Source organism: Scardinius erythrophthalmus (assembly GCF_964197995.2).
Source record: "Scardinius erythrophthalmus genome assembly, chromosome: 18".
NCBI classification, from domain to species: domain Eukaryota; kingdom Metazoa; phylum Chordata; class Actinopteri; order Cypriniformes; family Leuciscidae; genus Scardinius; species Scardinius erythrophthalmus.
In genome coordinates this window covers 10,814,627-10,830,591 of record NC_138238.1, presented here as the reverse complement: position 1 = coordinate 10,830,591, position 15,965 = coordinate 10,814,627, and the positions used below count along the sequence as shown (strand labels likewise).

The window sequence follows — 15,965 nt, the reverse complement described above, 5'->3', positions numbered from 1 at the left end:
TTTTGGGATGGATTATTTAATTGAACTATTTTGTTTTGTTTTTAGCGATCAGTTGCAGTGGAGAGTACCAACCTGGTAAAAGTTTTCTAAGCACATGTTATTTTTCTACTTTTTCTAAGCTCATGTTATTATGATAGGAAAACAATTTCATGGCTGCACCCTAAAATTAAATGATTGTTGGTTTTTCTTTTAGAACCCATAGTTTCAGTGTCAACCCTGCCTACTGCCGCCGCCGCCGCCGAAAGATGCTGTAAGTGTGTAAGACTGAACAATTACTTGATTGCATTCATCATAAAATAATTCCACACATCCATGTACCTAAATCGTTGCTCCTTTTGTTTATTTGCAGGCAAACCTTTAACAACAGCATGTGTTGTTATGACCTTCATCCACTGGATGTCACTAAATCTGTTTTTCTAAAGATTGAATGACACATTGCTCATAGTTACAACCATGAGCTGTTATGAAAAAATTAAATGCTATATTGAAAAACATTTTTAACAATAAATATAGAGATTTTTTGTGTTTATAGGTTTGAGAAATGTGTCTAAGAAGAACAGGAAAAAAAAAATTCTCTATATAGATTTGGGGCCCTATTTTAACGATCTTTGTGTGTGTGTGTGTGTGTGTGTGTGTGTTCACATTCCTAATGCCATGAAAGTCACTAAGTTTCGTACCATTCCGATTAAGCTGTGATTTTTAAAAATTCAAAACAGAAAATTTTCCGGTTTAGAATGAACGAAGAGCACCTGAGTAATGGGTGTGTTTTGGGATATACTTGCGTTACACCATAATAGTCTCATTTCCCATTCCCTTTAAATGCCAGTTGAGCTCGCGCCATGGCAGATTCGCTATTTACATCACGGAATTTGATAGTGGAAAGACCGAAGTCTCCAGAGCGCAAACGGAACTGCTCGTGCGCGAGGTAAAAGTGCGCAAGCAGATCATCTACGGGACAAGCCGGATTCCACCATATATTTTTATACACAATAATAATCTTTTACATTTTAATCCTTTTATTTTAAATATTTGGCATGTTTGTGCTGCTGTGCGTCCATGTATGTTTAATAAGCAGAGTGTAGGCTAAGCGCGTCGTGGACCCGCCTATAGGCGCACATTACTAACTCGCTCTTTAAATAACAAATATATTGCGCCATTGACTTTAGACCAGGTTTCAGTTGGTCGCAGTCTATTTCTGTTGCCTCAAAAAAGCAACCTGCCAACAATGCGCCAGAACACACCTCGTTTCAGACCAGCACGCCCATGGGCGCACAAATGGGCTCAAAAGTATGGCATTTGCTATTAAAACAAGTGGCTGCAGGACGTGAAAATGATAACTGCGTCGGACTGAAACTAGCAAAAAACACTAGTATCGCGCTTGGCGCTGCATTGCGCGGGTGTAAGATATGCCCTAGGTGTGTGTGTGTGTGTATGTGTAACTAATTAAGTCAATTAAGTACAACTGGAACATGAATATACATTTTCTTCTCTATTATAACGTATATCTATCTAGTGAAACAGCCTCTCTAAAGAGAAAAAATTTAGGACAGGACTTGATTTTGTTCCTCAGTAATTGATTGGATTGCATTTGTTAATTACTGTGATCTCATGTGAGTGACAGGTTGCTAGAAGGGCAGGATTATTGTCCCGCCCTCACGGCGATGCACACGTCATCAGAGAAGAGATGTCGGGAATACAGCCCAGGCTCATTTGAAAAACGTACCTGTGGCAACATTTTTGCAAAACGCAAAGTACGTTGCATCATGCACGTTGCGCGACAGTTTCAAAGTGAAATGTCAAGTGAGTGTCGCTAAAACCGACACTCACTTGACATTGACATTTAATTTTTTCCGAAACAGATGAATTTGAATATGGCAACGTTTTATTACGTTGGAGCTTGTACGTATCACTGCAGTTCTGAATTTAAATGTCCAGCGATTGGCACTAAAAGCTTAATGCTCCGTTTTAAAGTAGCGTATATTTACACTAAACCCTAACCTACCCGATAGTGTTAACAAAAACTAATGTGACATAAAAACGCAATCATAACCATAACAATCTTGTCTTTGAGCTCTTTTATCATGACTCTTCTTTCACGGGATTCGTACCCGAGCTCTTCACATCACAAGTACAATTCTGTACCAGTAAAGCTACCAAACAAGCGTAGCACGTCATTAAAACCGAACATATGGAGCTGGTTAAGTGATGCAAACTGTGAAATATATTGGTTTACAAATCATGCACTATGGTAAAAAAAGAAAATTGAGGTCATGACATAATTGTGCATGGAGCCATGTGAAAACAAGTCTTTATTCATCTATAATCTGCCCCTGTAATCATAAATGTGTGTGAAAACGATCAAAATGTTGCCACAGGTAAGTTTTTCCATTGAGCCTGTGTTGCGGGAAGATAATGAATTAAAAAAATAATGATGTGCATGCATAAATAATTTCTTATGCTCTATTCCATAAAAAATAAGAATCGCCAGTTTTGATTTCATGGTGACTTTTAACTTCCCCTTCTTCTTGCAGTGACATCTCTTCTCTGATGAAACATTTTTCGGCATGAGGGCGGGACAACCTGTCACTCACATGAGATTACAGCAATAGCAGACCACAACCATCCAACAATCCAATCAATTCCCGATGGACAAAATCAAGTCTCACCCTACATTTTTTTCTTGTTCAAGAAGCCGTTTCACTTGGATATACATTACAATAGGAAAGAAAAGCCTATCACAACTTCCGTTTCATGCAGACTTTATGCCAAATGGCTAGTTTGGCAACAGCAAGGGTAGTCCGTAATGACACAAACACATGGGCAATTGAGTAAACAGCCTGCTTGTTCGGTCAACGCAAAAGGTGTTACATTTCCACCCGTGGTGTTACTGAGAATGAATATAAAATCAGTAACAAAGCAACAACTGCAGTACTAACATTCAGGTTATAGTGAGTGTGACGGACAGCAGCTCCTGGGATTTATAGTAGAGGTGATGGGAGGAGGGCCTCAGGGGGCCAGTTCCACAGCGCTCATTTGAAACCTTTGGTCCCCCATGGTCTGTTTTCCCAGAATGCCCTGTAGAAGCACTAACCTCTCAGGCTCAGAGTGTGTTTACTCTGAGTTAATGAATGAGCTAGTGTTGGAGCGAAAGTGGGAGAGTAAATGCTAATCACATCCCTTTCCCCAAAAATAAAGCCTCCATTTCACCCCTTTCCTGTTTGCTTTTATTCCTCTTTAGTTAAACCATCAGTAATCATGCTTTCAAAAGCTAGTCAGAGATTAACCGCAGGTCATAGCACTGAAAAACACAAGAGGGGGAGGTTTGGTGTGTGAGGAGCGTAAAGCCAAAGTTGAGGTGTCATATGTGATGTCAACTCTCACATCTCCAACAATGCCAAATGAGTAAACACACACAAATGGTATGGGTGAGGGAATCAGAAGAGAGCGAGAGAGAGAAAGGAGGGGCCGTCCTTACTTGCTCTTCTAAGCGGGAGTGAGAGGAGGTCCAGAGGGAGGAGGCAAACGGGGAGAGCAGGATTGAGAAAGAGAGCGAGGAAAAGAAGTGGCGCTCTGTTTGCGGAGCAGTCTGGGACCATGCTGTCAGGCAGCTGTCTGATCTGGATTGGGGCGCTGCTTCTGGGGCTCGAGGCTTCGTTGACCGGGGCGTCTGACTTCCAGCACCATGGATATGAGGAGATGGTGAGAGCTCTTTTTGCTGTCCAAAGCGAATGCCCCTACATCACTCGCATCTACAGCATCGGTCGCAGCGTGGAGGGACGGCACCTATATGTCCTGGAGTTCACTGATAACCCTGGCATCCATGAAGCATGTGAGTCTTTTCTTTACTCTTGTACCAAGGCATTAAATTCCTCACATATAGCTCAAGAAAACTCTTGCAAGTTGTTCCTACTGAGGCTGTAAGGCTGCCAGAGCTGCCAGCCCAAAGTATGCAATCAAACCAAAATTACTGCTTAATTTTGGTTTGATTGCATAATTTGGGCTTTTTTCTGAGATAAGCACTTAACAGTTGAAATCAAGCTTTGACTGGTCATTCATGAGTTTGTCTGGCCAGCCAATGTTGACCGTCAATTTGATTTATCTTGTTGCTCCTCAAACACTCAGATACTGTAAATTGCATTTAAGAATGGACAGTAATGGGTTTAAGGGGGAGTATGTGTCTGGAGATGTGGTGTGTTTAATGTTGCAGACAGGAGCAAACACCGGCCTTGTTGTTAATCTAAAACAAAAACATTCCCACTGGAATGAAACATCGGAATGTTTAATAGCTCAATTGTTTTCCTTAAAAACAGAGAGCAAATGGACACTTCTGCTTCTCAGATGATTCTATTGAGAACAACAGCTCATTAATCTTGCATGTGTCTCCTCTAGAGTTCCAGAAGAGAACAATATCTTAAACTTACCTTAGATTGGCCAAGATACCAAAGTTTAGGAATCCAAAGTCAGAAATCCCAAAATTTCAAAGATTTCAAAGATGAAAACAAATTATCTAGTTTATGCTTTGTAAGCCAACCACTGTCTCTATTTACAAGGAATTTCAGGAGAAACATCTGATACTTCAAAAAAAAGATGATTCAGAACTCCAATGTATCTTTTGAAATATGAAAGAACAGCTGCTGAGCAGTAACATTTCCCTCTTTGTTTCAGTCTGTAGACCTTGTTCCTTTGTTCAGTCAAATTCAAAACACTTTCAGCTCTGCTACTGCAAGTAGTTAAGATCCATCAACAAAAGAAGTTAATAAATCAGCTTTTGAAAGCAAATAGATTTTTGCCATCAGATGTTCTCTCAAAAAATAATTTTCGCCTTGTTTTCCTGCACAAATATCTAAATATTCTTAAATCAAGATGTATTTACTTGAAAAGCAAAATTACTTAAGATTTTACGTTTTCAGTAACACTTTAGCTTAGGGTTCAATTCTTACTATTAACTAGTCGCTTATTATCATGTATATTACTAGGATATAGGCTGTTATCGTATTCTACATTCCCAATCCTACCCAATTCCTAAACATAACAACTACCTTACTAACTATTAATAAGCAGTAATTAGGAGTTTATTGAGGCAAAAGTAGAAGTTTATAGTTAGTTAATAGTGAGAATTGGACCCTAATCTAAAGTGTGACCAAGTTTTCCTTTCTGAAAAATCTATCAAAAATAAGTGAGTTCATGCTTAAAACAAGAAAAAATAAACTTAATTCAAAGCGAAAATAAAATAATTTTCTGACCCCACTGGCAGATTTTATTTCTTCTCATTTTAAGCATAAAGTCACTTAATTTTAAGCAATTTTTCAGAAAACAAAACTCAACATTTTAACTAATTTTGCTTTTTAAGTAAATGTATCTTGATTTAAGATTGTTGAGTAAGAAAATCCTTTTTTTGCAGAGTAAAAATCTGCTTCTCTTGGCAATATGCGTACAAAGGTAAAACCTCTGAGAGAATTGCAGGATGTATACATGTTCCACACAGAGTACAAAAACAGGAACCGATACAGCAGAGTGGGCAAAGTCCTTGTGACCACCTGACCCTTAAGACTTTTAAACAATGTTCATGCGTTAATGTCAAGGCCACCCATTTTGTGACTATTTGAGCAGTGGCACAGCACAGTTAATTTAATTATTTGGTGATTAATTGGAAGACTGTGCCTGATGAGTCTGCCTGCACACAGTGGCTAATTAGATTTGCAATCTCGCCATCACTCACTTCCGCATCAAAAAAGAACAAACGGAAATCTGCTGGTACTTGTTAGAGGAGATAATTGTGAATAATGAGCTGACAACTGGCTGTGAGACAGGAATTTCGATGAGAGTGGCCTGCTGTGCTGTTAAACCCTCAAAAAGCTTTTGTAGGAGGAAAATGATGAATTTGAATTCATTCATATTTGATACGAGCATTTACAGTGTCAGCTTACTCAACCGCATGCCACATACACTGTTGGAAAAGTGAATTTGTTTTAAAGGGATGGTTAACCTAGAAATGAAACTTCAGTCATCATTTACTCACCCTCATGTCGCTCAATTTTCTGTGACTAAATATGGTGTGTTTTTCATACAAAGATTTTATACGTGACCCTGGATCACAAAACCAGTTATAAGTAGCACGGTATATTTGTGGCAATAGCCAATAATACATTGTATGGGTCAAAATTATCGATTTTTCTTTTATGCCAAAAATCATTAGGATATTAAGTAAAGATCATGTTCCATGAAAATATTTTGTTAATTTCCTACCATAAATATATAAAACATTTATTTTTGTGAGTGAATGCAGCACAATCGCAAACATAAATGGACAACTTTAAAGGCCATTTTCTCAATGTTTAGATTTTTTTACACCCTCAGATTCCAGATTTTCAAATAGTTGTATCTCGGCCAAATACTGTCCTATCCTAACAAACCATACATCAATGGAAAGCTTATTTATTGATGTATAAATCTCAATTTCATAAAATTGACCCATGTGACTGGTTTTGTGGTCCAGGGTCACATATGGCTTTAGAAGACTTGGAATGTTATGTATAAGTTGCATGAACTTCTTTTATATGGTGAAGTGTTTTTGGAGCCATTCCCTTTCATTGTCTTAAAAAATGTACATTTCTCCTATTGTGTTCCACAAAAGAAAGTCTTGGATCAACATGAGGGTGAGTAAATGATCGCAAAATATCTAGTAGGCAATCCTTGCAGTACCTTTAGAGCTTCATATCGCATATTAGGTCTTAATTCATACAGTTGCTGCTTCTGAATTGCTACATATGCATGCATAGAGCTTGTTGCTTGCATGCTATTCACGGATGTGACCCTATGACCTCATGACTTCCTGACTGGCGGTCACCTGACCTGTGTTTTTCAGTGGAGCCAGAGTTCAAGTACGTTGGGAACATGCACGGGAACGAAGTGCTCGGCAGGGAGCTGCTCATCTACTTGGCCCAGTTCCTGTGCGAGGAATACCGGGCAGGAAACGAGCGAATCACGCGCCTCATCCACGACACACGGATCCACATCCTTCCTTCCATGAACCCTGATGGATATGAGGTCGCTGCCAGGCAGGTATACAGCCCTAAGTAGCTAATCTACATTGTAAAACAAGTATACTAAAACGCCACAGCTCAAAATCCGTGACCAACAGAGCGTGGTGTGAATGTGAGCATGCATATACACTTATTTCTTCAGTGTGGCAGCTGTGGTGTGGGAGTGCTGTAAGTCTCTGGTGGCCTCTAGTTTGTTATTTAGGAATCAGTCACATCCCAGAGTGCATTGCTGGCTTTCTTTTGAGACTAATTACACCAGAAGAACTCACAAAATACATACAGTATTTTTTTCTGGAACAGAGTCCATACACCTACAGCATTCACACATCTAGAGTGCAAAATTATAGTAATACAGACTCTTTCTTGATCTTTGAGACTAATTATATGTCCAGCAGTAAATGGAGGCTGAATGTGGCCACACACACCCAGTTATCAAGCGTCTCAATGGACCAGACAAGAACTAGCAAAGGAAACTATACCTCAGCATCAGACAGGATCTATTTAACGTGCTCTAACTCGCTTACACAACACACACAAGCACAATAAACTACTTGAGGTATACATTTCACACCAGACATACTGAGAATGTTAAAAGGCGAAATCCTTCCCAAAACGGTACTTAAAGAATAGGAAATGATGTGCTCTTTATCCGATTTACAGGGTCCAGAATTCAACGGCTACTTAGTGGGACGTGGAAACGCGAAAGAGGTAGACCTCAACCGCAACTTCCCAGACCTGAATGCTCTTATGTACTACTACGAGAAGCACAACGGCCAAAACCACCACCTACCACTGCCAGACAACTGGGAATTACAGGTGATCATCAATCAGTGTCACATACACCTCTATAGGAGAGGACACAATAGCTTCCATCCAAAGTTGCGAATTTAACTTATGCGCAAAATTCGAATATCGCATAAAACATTTGCGAATAAAGCGCTGTTTCCATCCAGTGAGCCGAAGAGGACAAAATCGTCACTTCCTGATAAACTGTTGCTAAAATATCACTAAGAAAAGTAGGAAAAGCCACTGTATATATTATTTTTTGTATATAATAAGTTATTTGCGTCTCAGAGCACAGACGAAATGCAATAAACGTGTTATCTTGCTTTCGGAGGCAGATGCTGCTGTTTTGGAACGCAGTCGTGTAAGAAGGGAATTATACTGAACCACTTTGACGACAGACTTCTGAATGACCAAAACAGCATTTCTGATGCTTTGCAACGATTTTTCCGCTGATTTTTCCAGTTATGTCGTCCCATCGCGCAAACTCACATGATTTTTTTGATGCGCATTGTTTGAAGCTTGTGTAGCGGTTTGGAAGTGCTGAAAGATGTTGAGATAGACAATATAAGATCCTCTTTGATAGGGTAACGATAACACAAAATATTTGTATATATGCTAACCATTTATGTGCACTACTGTTCAAAAGTTTGGGGTCAGTAAGATTTTTTTTTTTTAAGAAATTATTAATTGTATTCAGCAAAGATGTGTTAAATTGCTGAAACATTTGTAATGTTACAAAAGATTATTATTTCACATATATGCTGTTCTTTTGAACTTTCTGTTTAGCAAAGAATCCTGAACAAAAATGCATCACGCTTTCCACAAAAATATTGAGCATCATACCTGTTTTCAACATTGATAATAATAAGAAATGTTAATTGAGCACCAAATCAGCATTAGAATGATTTCTGAAGGATCATGTGAGACTGAAGACTGAAGAAATGATGCTGAAAATTCAGCTTTGACATCACAGGAATAAATTACATTTTAAAATATATTAAAATAGAAAACAGTTATTTTAAATTGCAATAATATTTCACAATATTACTGTTTTTACTGCATCTCTGATCAAATAAATGCAGTCTTGGTAAGCATTAAAGACATAAAAAAATATATCCACATTTTTGAACAGTAGTGTGTATATTTTGAGATTTATTTACCTAAAGCGACTCAGTTCATGTTCAGAACCCGTTCCATTTTAATAAAAAAAATGTAGAGATTTTTCAGTCTAAACAAAAGTCAAAAACATAGAGTGCAACCAGTTCAAAATCTCATGACTCTTATGAGCCTGAGCTTTTTATGAATTGTTTTGAATTTATTTAATATTGAAATCATCTAATCATTTGTCGATGGAATTGCATTTTTTCTCCCCAAAGTTTTATTCCTTAACCCATAAGGAGCTTGAATCATTAAGAGGAACCAGCACTGGTGTTGTTAAATTACCATCATTATATGTGTTCCCTGGGAATCAAACCTATGATTGGACTGATTTTTGAGTAAAATCTATGGAACAAAAGAAGTTCCATAGTTCCAAAATTCATTGCTTATACAAACATGAAACGTGGTGATTGAATCCCAGATTCAGATATCTGTGGATCGTTCTGCTGGCCTGCCCATGACATGGGCGTTGCTAACATTATGTTCTACCAACTGAGCTACAGGATCTGTATATGTTTTCATGGGGTGACCTTTTTAATGTACAAACAATCTTGTATACATAGACATCACATAGACAAATCCCTGTTCCAATCTTAAGTAAAAGACAGGATAGTTCCAGTTTCCTGCATTGCAAAGAAAAACGTTTTTGTTTTTACAGTTGGACAGCTCACTTAAGCTCTCCATTAGTCTGTTAGTAACCCACCCAGCTCTCGTTCTGCCGGTCTGCTCTCTATCAATCGCCAACAAGCCCACATTTCACAAAATAGAGAGCCTTGGCTTGTGTAAATGGACTTTTTTAGCTTGTACTACTGTTAGTCTTCATCATGAGCTCTGGATATTTTGATTAGCCTTTCACAACCTGCTGAGTAATATAAAGTAAATCTCATCTGTGTGTATCCATGCCATCCATCATGATTTGAGAATGTTACAAAGAACATATTGTGCTAGATGGAAGCAGGAACATCTGACCTTTAGCACAAAGTAGTTTACTTACTAGAAATAGAATATTACACATTTCTTCTTGATTTTATGTAATAAAATGAAAGAATTCCCAGATTTTTTGGAAGAGCTCACTAGAATAATACAAACCATTTAAACAGCTCTTTCCAGGAACATCTATGTATTTTCCTTACTCTAAAATGAGAACTCCGGCTTTGGAGAAGTATGTTCACTGGCAGCCACACGTCCCTCAGGATAACAACAGAAGAACTGCAGTTGGAGGAATATGACAAGTTCCAATCATTTCTCTGTGAGTCAAGAGCTGTCACTCTCACATCAAACCCCGCTCGTGACCCTCTGACCCTAGTGTGGGTTTTGCACTACACAGACCTAAGCAGGGTGAAAAACATCTGTGTGAGTTCACAGCATGAAACCTAACTCTTCAATGACAGCTGGGGCCAAAGGGACGCTTGGTTGTTTATATATACAGATCTATGCATAATAAATACACAGTCTCTTCAAAACAGCAGCCATCTCTAAGGAGCCAACTGGACTGATTTTACTTAATGCAACAGGGTCAGGTGGAGGTTTATTATCCCTTCACCTCTAGTACCACAGGTCAGATCTCTCAGATAGCAGAGTTAAAGGAATATTCCCAAAGAACGTTGCTGGAGTGTCATGGCACAAAAACCTAAAACAAAGGAAACCTGAATGTTTTTCCCTGTATTTTTGGTTCTTGCAGGTTGAGCCGGAGACTTTAGCAGTGATAAAATGGATGCAGAATTATAACTTCGTTCTGTCTGCTAACCTCCACGGTGGAGCTGTAGTTGCCAATTACCCCTTCGATAAGTCTCGCGAGCCCCGGATAAGAGGCAAAACAACATACTCGGCCACCTCTGATGATAAAATATTTCGAAAGGTATGTTGTGTTTTTTTCGTTATTTGTGTGATTTTTCCACTTTAAAAAAAGTTTAATGTCCACAAGCAATTGTAAGCCATTTGTAATTTGTTAAAAAAAAGTGTAAACACTGTGTTTCTGTGGCACTATCAAATCATTTTACAAATGGCAGATGGGTGGAGTTTGGAATGTTTTAAGTCATTCTTTTTTTTTCTTTTTTTTTTTTTTGGCAATTCCGTATGGTGTCACTTCTCTGCGGAAAAAACAACAACACTTAAACCAACCTAAGCTGACTTGCTAGTCTAAGCAGGTTTAAGATGGTCTTATCTGCAGTTGTATAAACTGCCTAGACTAGTTATCTAATTTTTTTCTTTAAGGCTGGTCATCTTAGTTGCATAAAAAAGTAGATTTGCCTTTACTAACTGCTATTGGTCAGATTAGATCTATACAGAGTCTTCCAGCCTGGCCAAGAGCACAAAACCCTACTAAAACAAGACAAAAGACCAGCCTGATCAGGCTGGAAGTTAAATTTAGACCAGCAAACCAGCTTAAGCTGGTTTAAGTCTTGTTTTTTGTTTTGTTTTTTTCTTAAGGCAGAGTAGTTCAGAAATCACACACTTCACCTAATGAAGAGCTGACCGTTGTTTTTCCCAATTCCCTGGTGAATATTTACAGATTTGTGTGTTTTTGTATTGTGTGTGTGTGTAGTTGGCAAAGACGTACTCCTATGCCCACAGCTGGATGCATAAGGGCTGGAACTGCGGCGATTACTTTGATGAAGGAATCACAAATGGAGCCAGCTGGTACTCTCTATCTAAGGGTGGGTTATATTTTACATACCACGGTTCTCATTCAATTACTTCAACAAGGCTTGTGGTTTTGTCTCATCTAAATGCCTTGTAATTTAGCTGAAATTTGGAAATTACAAGCACTTTTATCTTTAAGGACATGTGATTGTGTTCTAGTTGAGAGCTTTTCACTAGTGCAAGCACCAGTGTAATTCCACCAGTGAAATTAACTTATTTAAGGGTCAATTTTCTAATTGATTTTCAAATAAATTTTTAGGTCATCTTTGTTTTGTTGGTCATATATTTCCCTAAAATTACTTTTGCAAAAAAAAAAAAAACCTAAAGGAAACCAATACACAAGCAGAAAATGGTCATGTATGAGCATGTGAATAGTTTCCCAAACACACATACAAAAAGAAGTGTTTCTTATACAGTATGTGTGCATTTTTTCTTGCAAATTTAACTTTACAAGCTCTATAAAAAAAATAAAAAAATGGTTGATTAAAAAAATAGTGAATATTTAGAATATGTGGGGCATCTTTTCCACTTTTGGTGGGGTTTTGTGTGCTGTACATACTACATTTTAATGTGCGATTAAGAAGAATTATTCCTCAATATTTCTGAAGGGATGCAGGACTTCAACTACCTCCACACAAACTGCTTTGAGATCACTCTGGAGCTCAGCTGTGATAAGTTTCCTCCAGCGACGGCTCTCGCCAGCGAGTGGCTAGCCAACAGAGAGGCTCTGGTGTCCTACATGGAGCAGGTGAGGAACTTCCCTTCTCGCATTTGACTGTTTTACTGCTTTAGTTTCAGCTCTGTATGCCTGTAATGAAACAAGTAGAAGTTCAAACTCTGCAGTCAGAACATGTAGAAATGGAATTGGAGAGCATTTTATTCAAAATCAAACAGGTAAAAAGGGGGCCAGTATTCTAGCAGACACAGGTAAGAAAGACAAATTGGTTCACTATGGCACCAGCAGGTAATGAACCTGTCCCCAGATACTTATAATGTGAAATTGATATGAACCTTCAGGGGTCACGTTGTGAGTTCAGGTAACATTACACTGCTTGCTAGCACATTTAAAGTAATGGATGGAATCGGTTTACCACTTTGAGTGCAGTGCCTGACCATAACGAAAGCTTAACCCTTGAGCTGTGCTGGAAATCCTTTCCCTAATTTGGTGTTCCCAGTCAAAAATGACCAGCCTTTTAAATAGCTTGTTATTCTCTCATTATGCTATTTTTTCACCAAATATTAGATTCAATCTTTTTTCGTTTTTCTTTCAATAAGCACAGGTTTTGAATTTCTGGAACTGATTAATCGTAGGCTTCATTGATCTGAGCATATGCACATACAGTATGCATGAAAAAATTTCAATCAAGCTTATTCACCTAAAAAAAAAAAACGGTGGTGCAAAAGCTCAGATCAATGAAGCCTACGATCAATCAGATCCAAAAAGACATGCAAATTTCAGGAAAATTTGAAGTTGTTATAGCCCGTGTAAGCAAAGTCAGCAAGTTTAGTAAGTTTTAGTCCAATGTGAAAACGTTTAGCACTTTCGGAAAAAAATGACCAACATGACAATACAACAAACATGTTGTACAAACAATACAACATGAGGGTGGGTTGACATTGTGACTCTCTCCTGTCCTCCAGGTGCACCATGGGATAAAAGGCATGGTTTATGATGAGAACAACAACCCAATTAGCAATGCAGTGATCTCGGTGGCAGGCGTAAACCACGATATCACCTGCGGTGAGTGTTGTTCTACATTAAAAGCTGATTTTGTAGTATAAGTTTGAATACTTCATTTCATGTGTCTGATGCCGTCTCAGGGACTGATGGAGACTACTTCCGTCTGCTCTTGCCGGGCACCTACACAGTGACGGCTTCTGCACTAGGTTACCAACCCTTTACCAGCATTGTGACAGTGGGACCGGCTGAAGCTGTACAGGTGATAAACAATACACTGATACACTATTCTTTACTGATTTTTTTTTTTTTTTTTCAATAACAAACTAACATATCGTATTTGTTCTTCTTCCCAGTTGCATTTCTATTTGAAAGTTCAACCAAAAGGGACAAACTTGAACGTGAAAGCTTATGCCAACAAGAAGGGCACATCGACGGCTAAGATTCCTCCTACCAACCTTGGCCCAAGATAAAGAGGAAGGTCTCTTCTCTCAAAACAGACAAAACACGTCTTTACTTTATAAACTGAAGAACAATAAAGGGAAACATGGACTCTCACTGTGACAAATCTCACCTTCCTATGTCAGGTTCTTTGTTGTTTGTATAGATGCATAAAAGTGTGAGGAATCCATATTTTGCTCTCATGTTCTCGTGGAGCTTAAATATATACAGGTATGTATGTTATATAATGGCTTTGATTAAAAGAACAGGAAGAAGTAGGTAATGTAAACAAAATATATTTCTCTTTTTATGAGAAAATAGTCATAGATTAATGAAGACATTTAGATGGACTGTTACTGGAAATTGTGTCCGAATATGATCAGAAATCAGTTTAAGATTAATTATCTTCTATGTGGATAAAAATAATAAAATAAACATTTTATCATTTAAAATGAACTAAGGTTGTTTATCTTTCTATTCTTTGGGCAATTGTTGTTTTTAAGAATAACATGTTTAAAATACCATCTTGGTGCATTTGTGAATATTTGTAAAAATGTATTGAAATTTTCATAAAGGTACTGTATATACTCTTCAACTAGTTTATCACATGGATATACCTTTTCTTCTAATGATCTTTACATGTAAATATGTAATGTTTGATTAAACCAGGCATATTTTAGTTCACATTTGGATGCAAACTACAAATGCAAAGATTTACTGAAAGGATCTGTGGACATAAACTCTAAATTAAAGTGAATATCATATAAGCGGTTCAAGTCAAGGCAAGTCACCCTCATTTATATAGCGCTTTTAACAATATGGACTGTCTCAAAGCAGCTTTACAGTGATAATAGGAAATTAAAGTAACAGAGCTTGTTTTGGTTCAGGTGAAGTTCTTTGCTTAAATTATAAATAAATACATAAAAAACGAGAGCTTTTTCTACAACTATGTAAATCGCTTCATAGGCTGAGAAATTATCTTATGGGTAATGCATACAAGTACATACAGCATTTTTTTTTTTTAAATCACAGATGGATGGATGGATGGATGGATGGATGGATGGATAGATAGATAGGATATGTGAGAATTACTTTATTACCACAATTTAAAGACCCCTTAAGAATGTGAATGTCTTTATTTTTGCTTCTAGTTGCCCAGATATGTTGGAATTCCTTATTTTTTCCCTGAAGCAATGGAAATCATCATCTGATTATTTATGTCTATTTAAAAAACTACAAGCTGCAAGTCTATACACTCCTCTCGATTATGCAAGCTTTTGTTGAGAAGCTTGCATACAGCATTTTCAAATCAGCAATCATTTACATTTAATATATCCGGTGCATATTTAAGCAAATATCTTATTCTTATTAAATTCTCCACAATGTCTAACTTATAACTTGCATGGAAGCACACTCATGTTTATCGAACCTAAAAGAACACTAGGTGTCAGTGCTGTAGCGATATGGTCAAACCACTGCTATTTCACTACTGAAAAGTGTTGAATATAATAGAAATCAATTCTAAAAACATCAGAAAACACAGTAACATTACATACATTAAGTGGGACTTCGATATGTCCAACTCCAACTTCCATAGGAAATACATCAACAAAACAAGGAAACTGTGCTTGTCAAACTTTTTCTTAGGCTCTTTAAAACCTGTAGCTTAAAAAAGTACATAAACTATAATTTAGTATTTTAATTCCAGAAAATGTATTAACTATTTCAGGATGGTATTCTTGAATAGTACAAAAACATTAAAAGATATGTATATATCTGATCATTCCATGTTTTTAATTCTAGAGTGAATGTTCCAATAAAATGATCCATCAACAATACTGTAAACATTTAAAGATTTGTATCCCTGTGTTCTTCCTGGTTATCACACACAAATAGAATAACAAAGCCCTCTGAATAACAGGAAAAAGGAAAATGTACTCCAGGAATGTTATGTCCAGGAAAGGATTAGAAGGCTCTGCAGCTGGAAAATATGAGCAATACTTAAAGGGGTGGTTGATTATGAATTCACTTTTCTAACTTTAGTTAGTGTGTAATGTTGCTGTTTGAGCATACAACATCTGCAAAGTTACGACGCTCAACGTTCAAAGCAAAGGGAGATATATTCTTTTAAAGAAATAGCTTTTTAAGGACTACAACAAACAGCTGGTAAGGACTGCACGACATTCCTCCCCTAAAATTTACATAAACCCCGCCCC

General features: G+C 37.5%; 1 protein-coding gene across 1 annotated transcript; it reads left to right on the top strand.

Annotated features, from left to right (window-relative positions):
• Positions 1 to 1,287: 1,287 nt before the first annotated feature.
• On the top strand, positions 1,288 to 15,591 carry cpn1 (carboxypeptidase N, polypeptide 1). The gene is made up of 9 exons (XM_081393043.1): positions 1,288 to 3,829; positions 6,866 to 7,062; positions 7,704 to 7,859; positions 10,669 to 10,845; positions 11,533 to 11,644; positions 12,239 to 12,378; positions 13,272 to 13,371; positions 13,452 to 13,570; positions 13,665 to 15,591. Exons 1-9 carry the CDS (start codon positions 3,595 to 3,597, stop codon positions 13,779 to 13,781), a joined length of 1,353 nt encoding a protein of 450 aa, XP_081249169.1. The 5' UTR covers positions 1,288 to 3,594; the 3' UTR covers positions 13,782 to 15,591.
• The last annotated feature ends 374 nt before the right edge of the window (positions 15,592 to 15,965 follow it).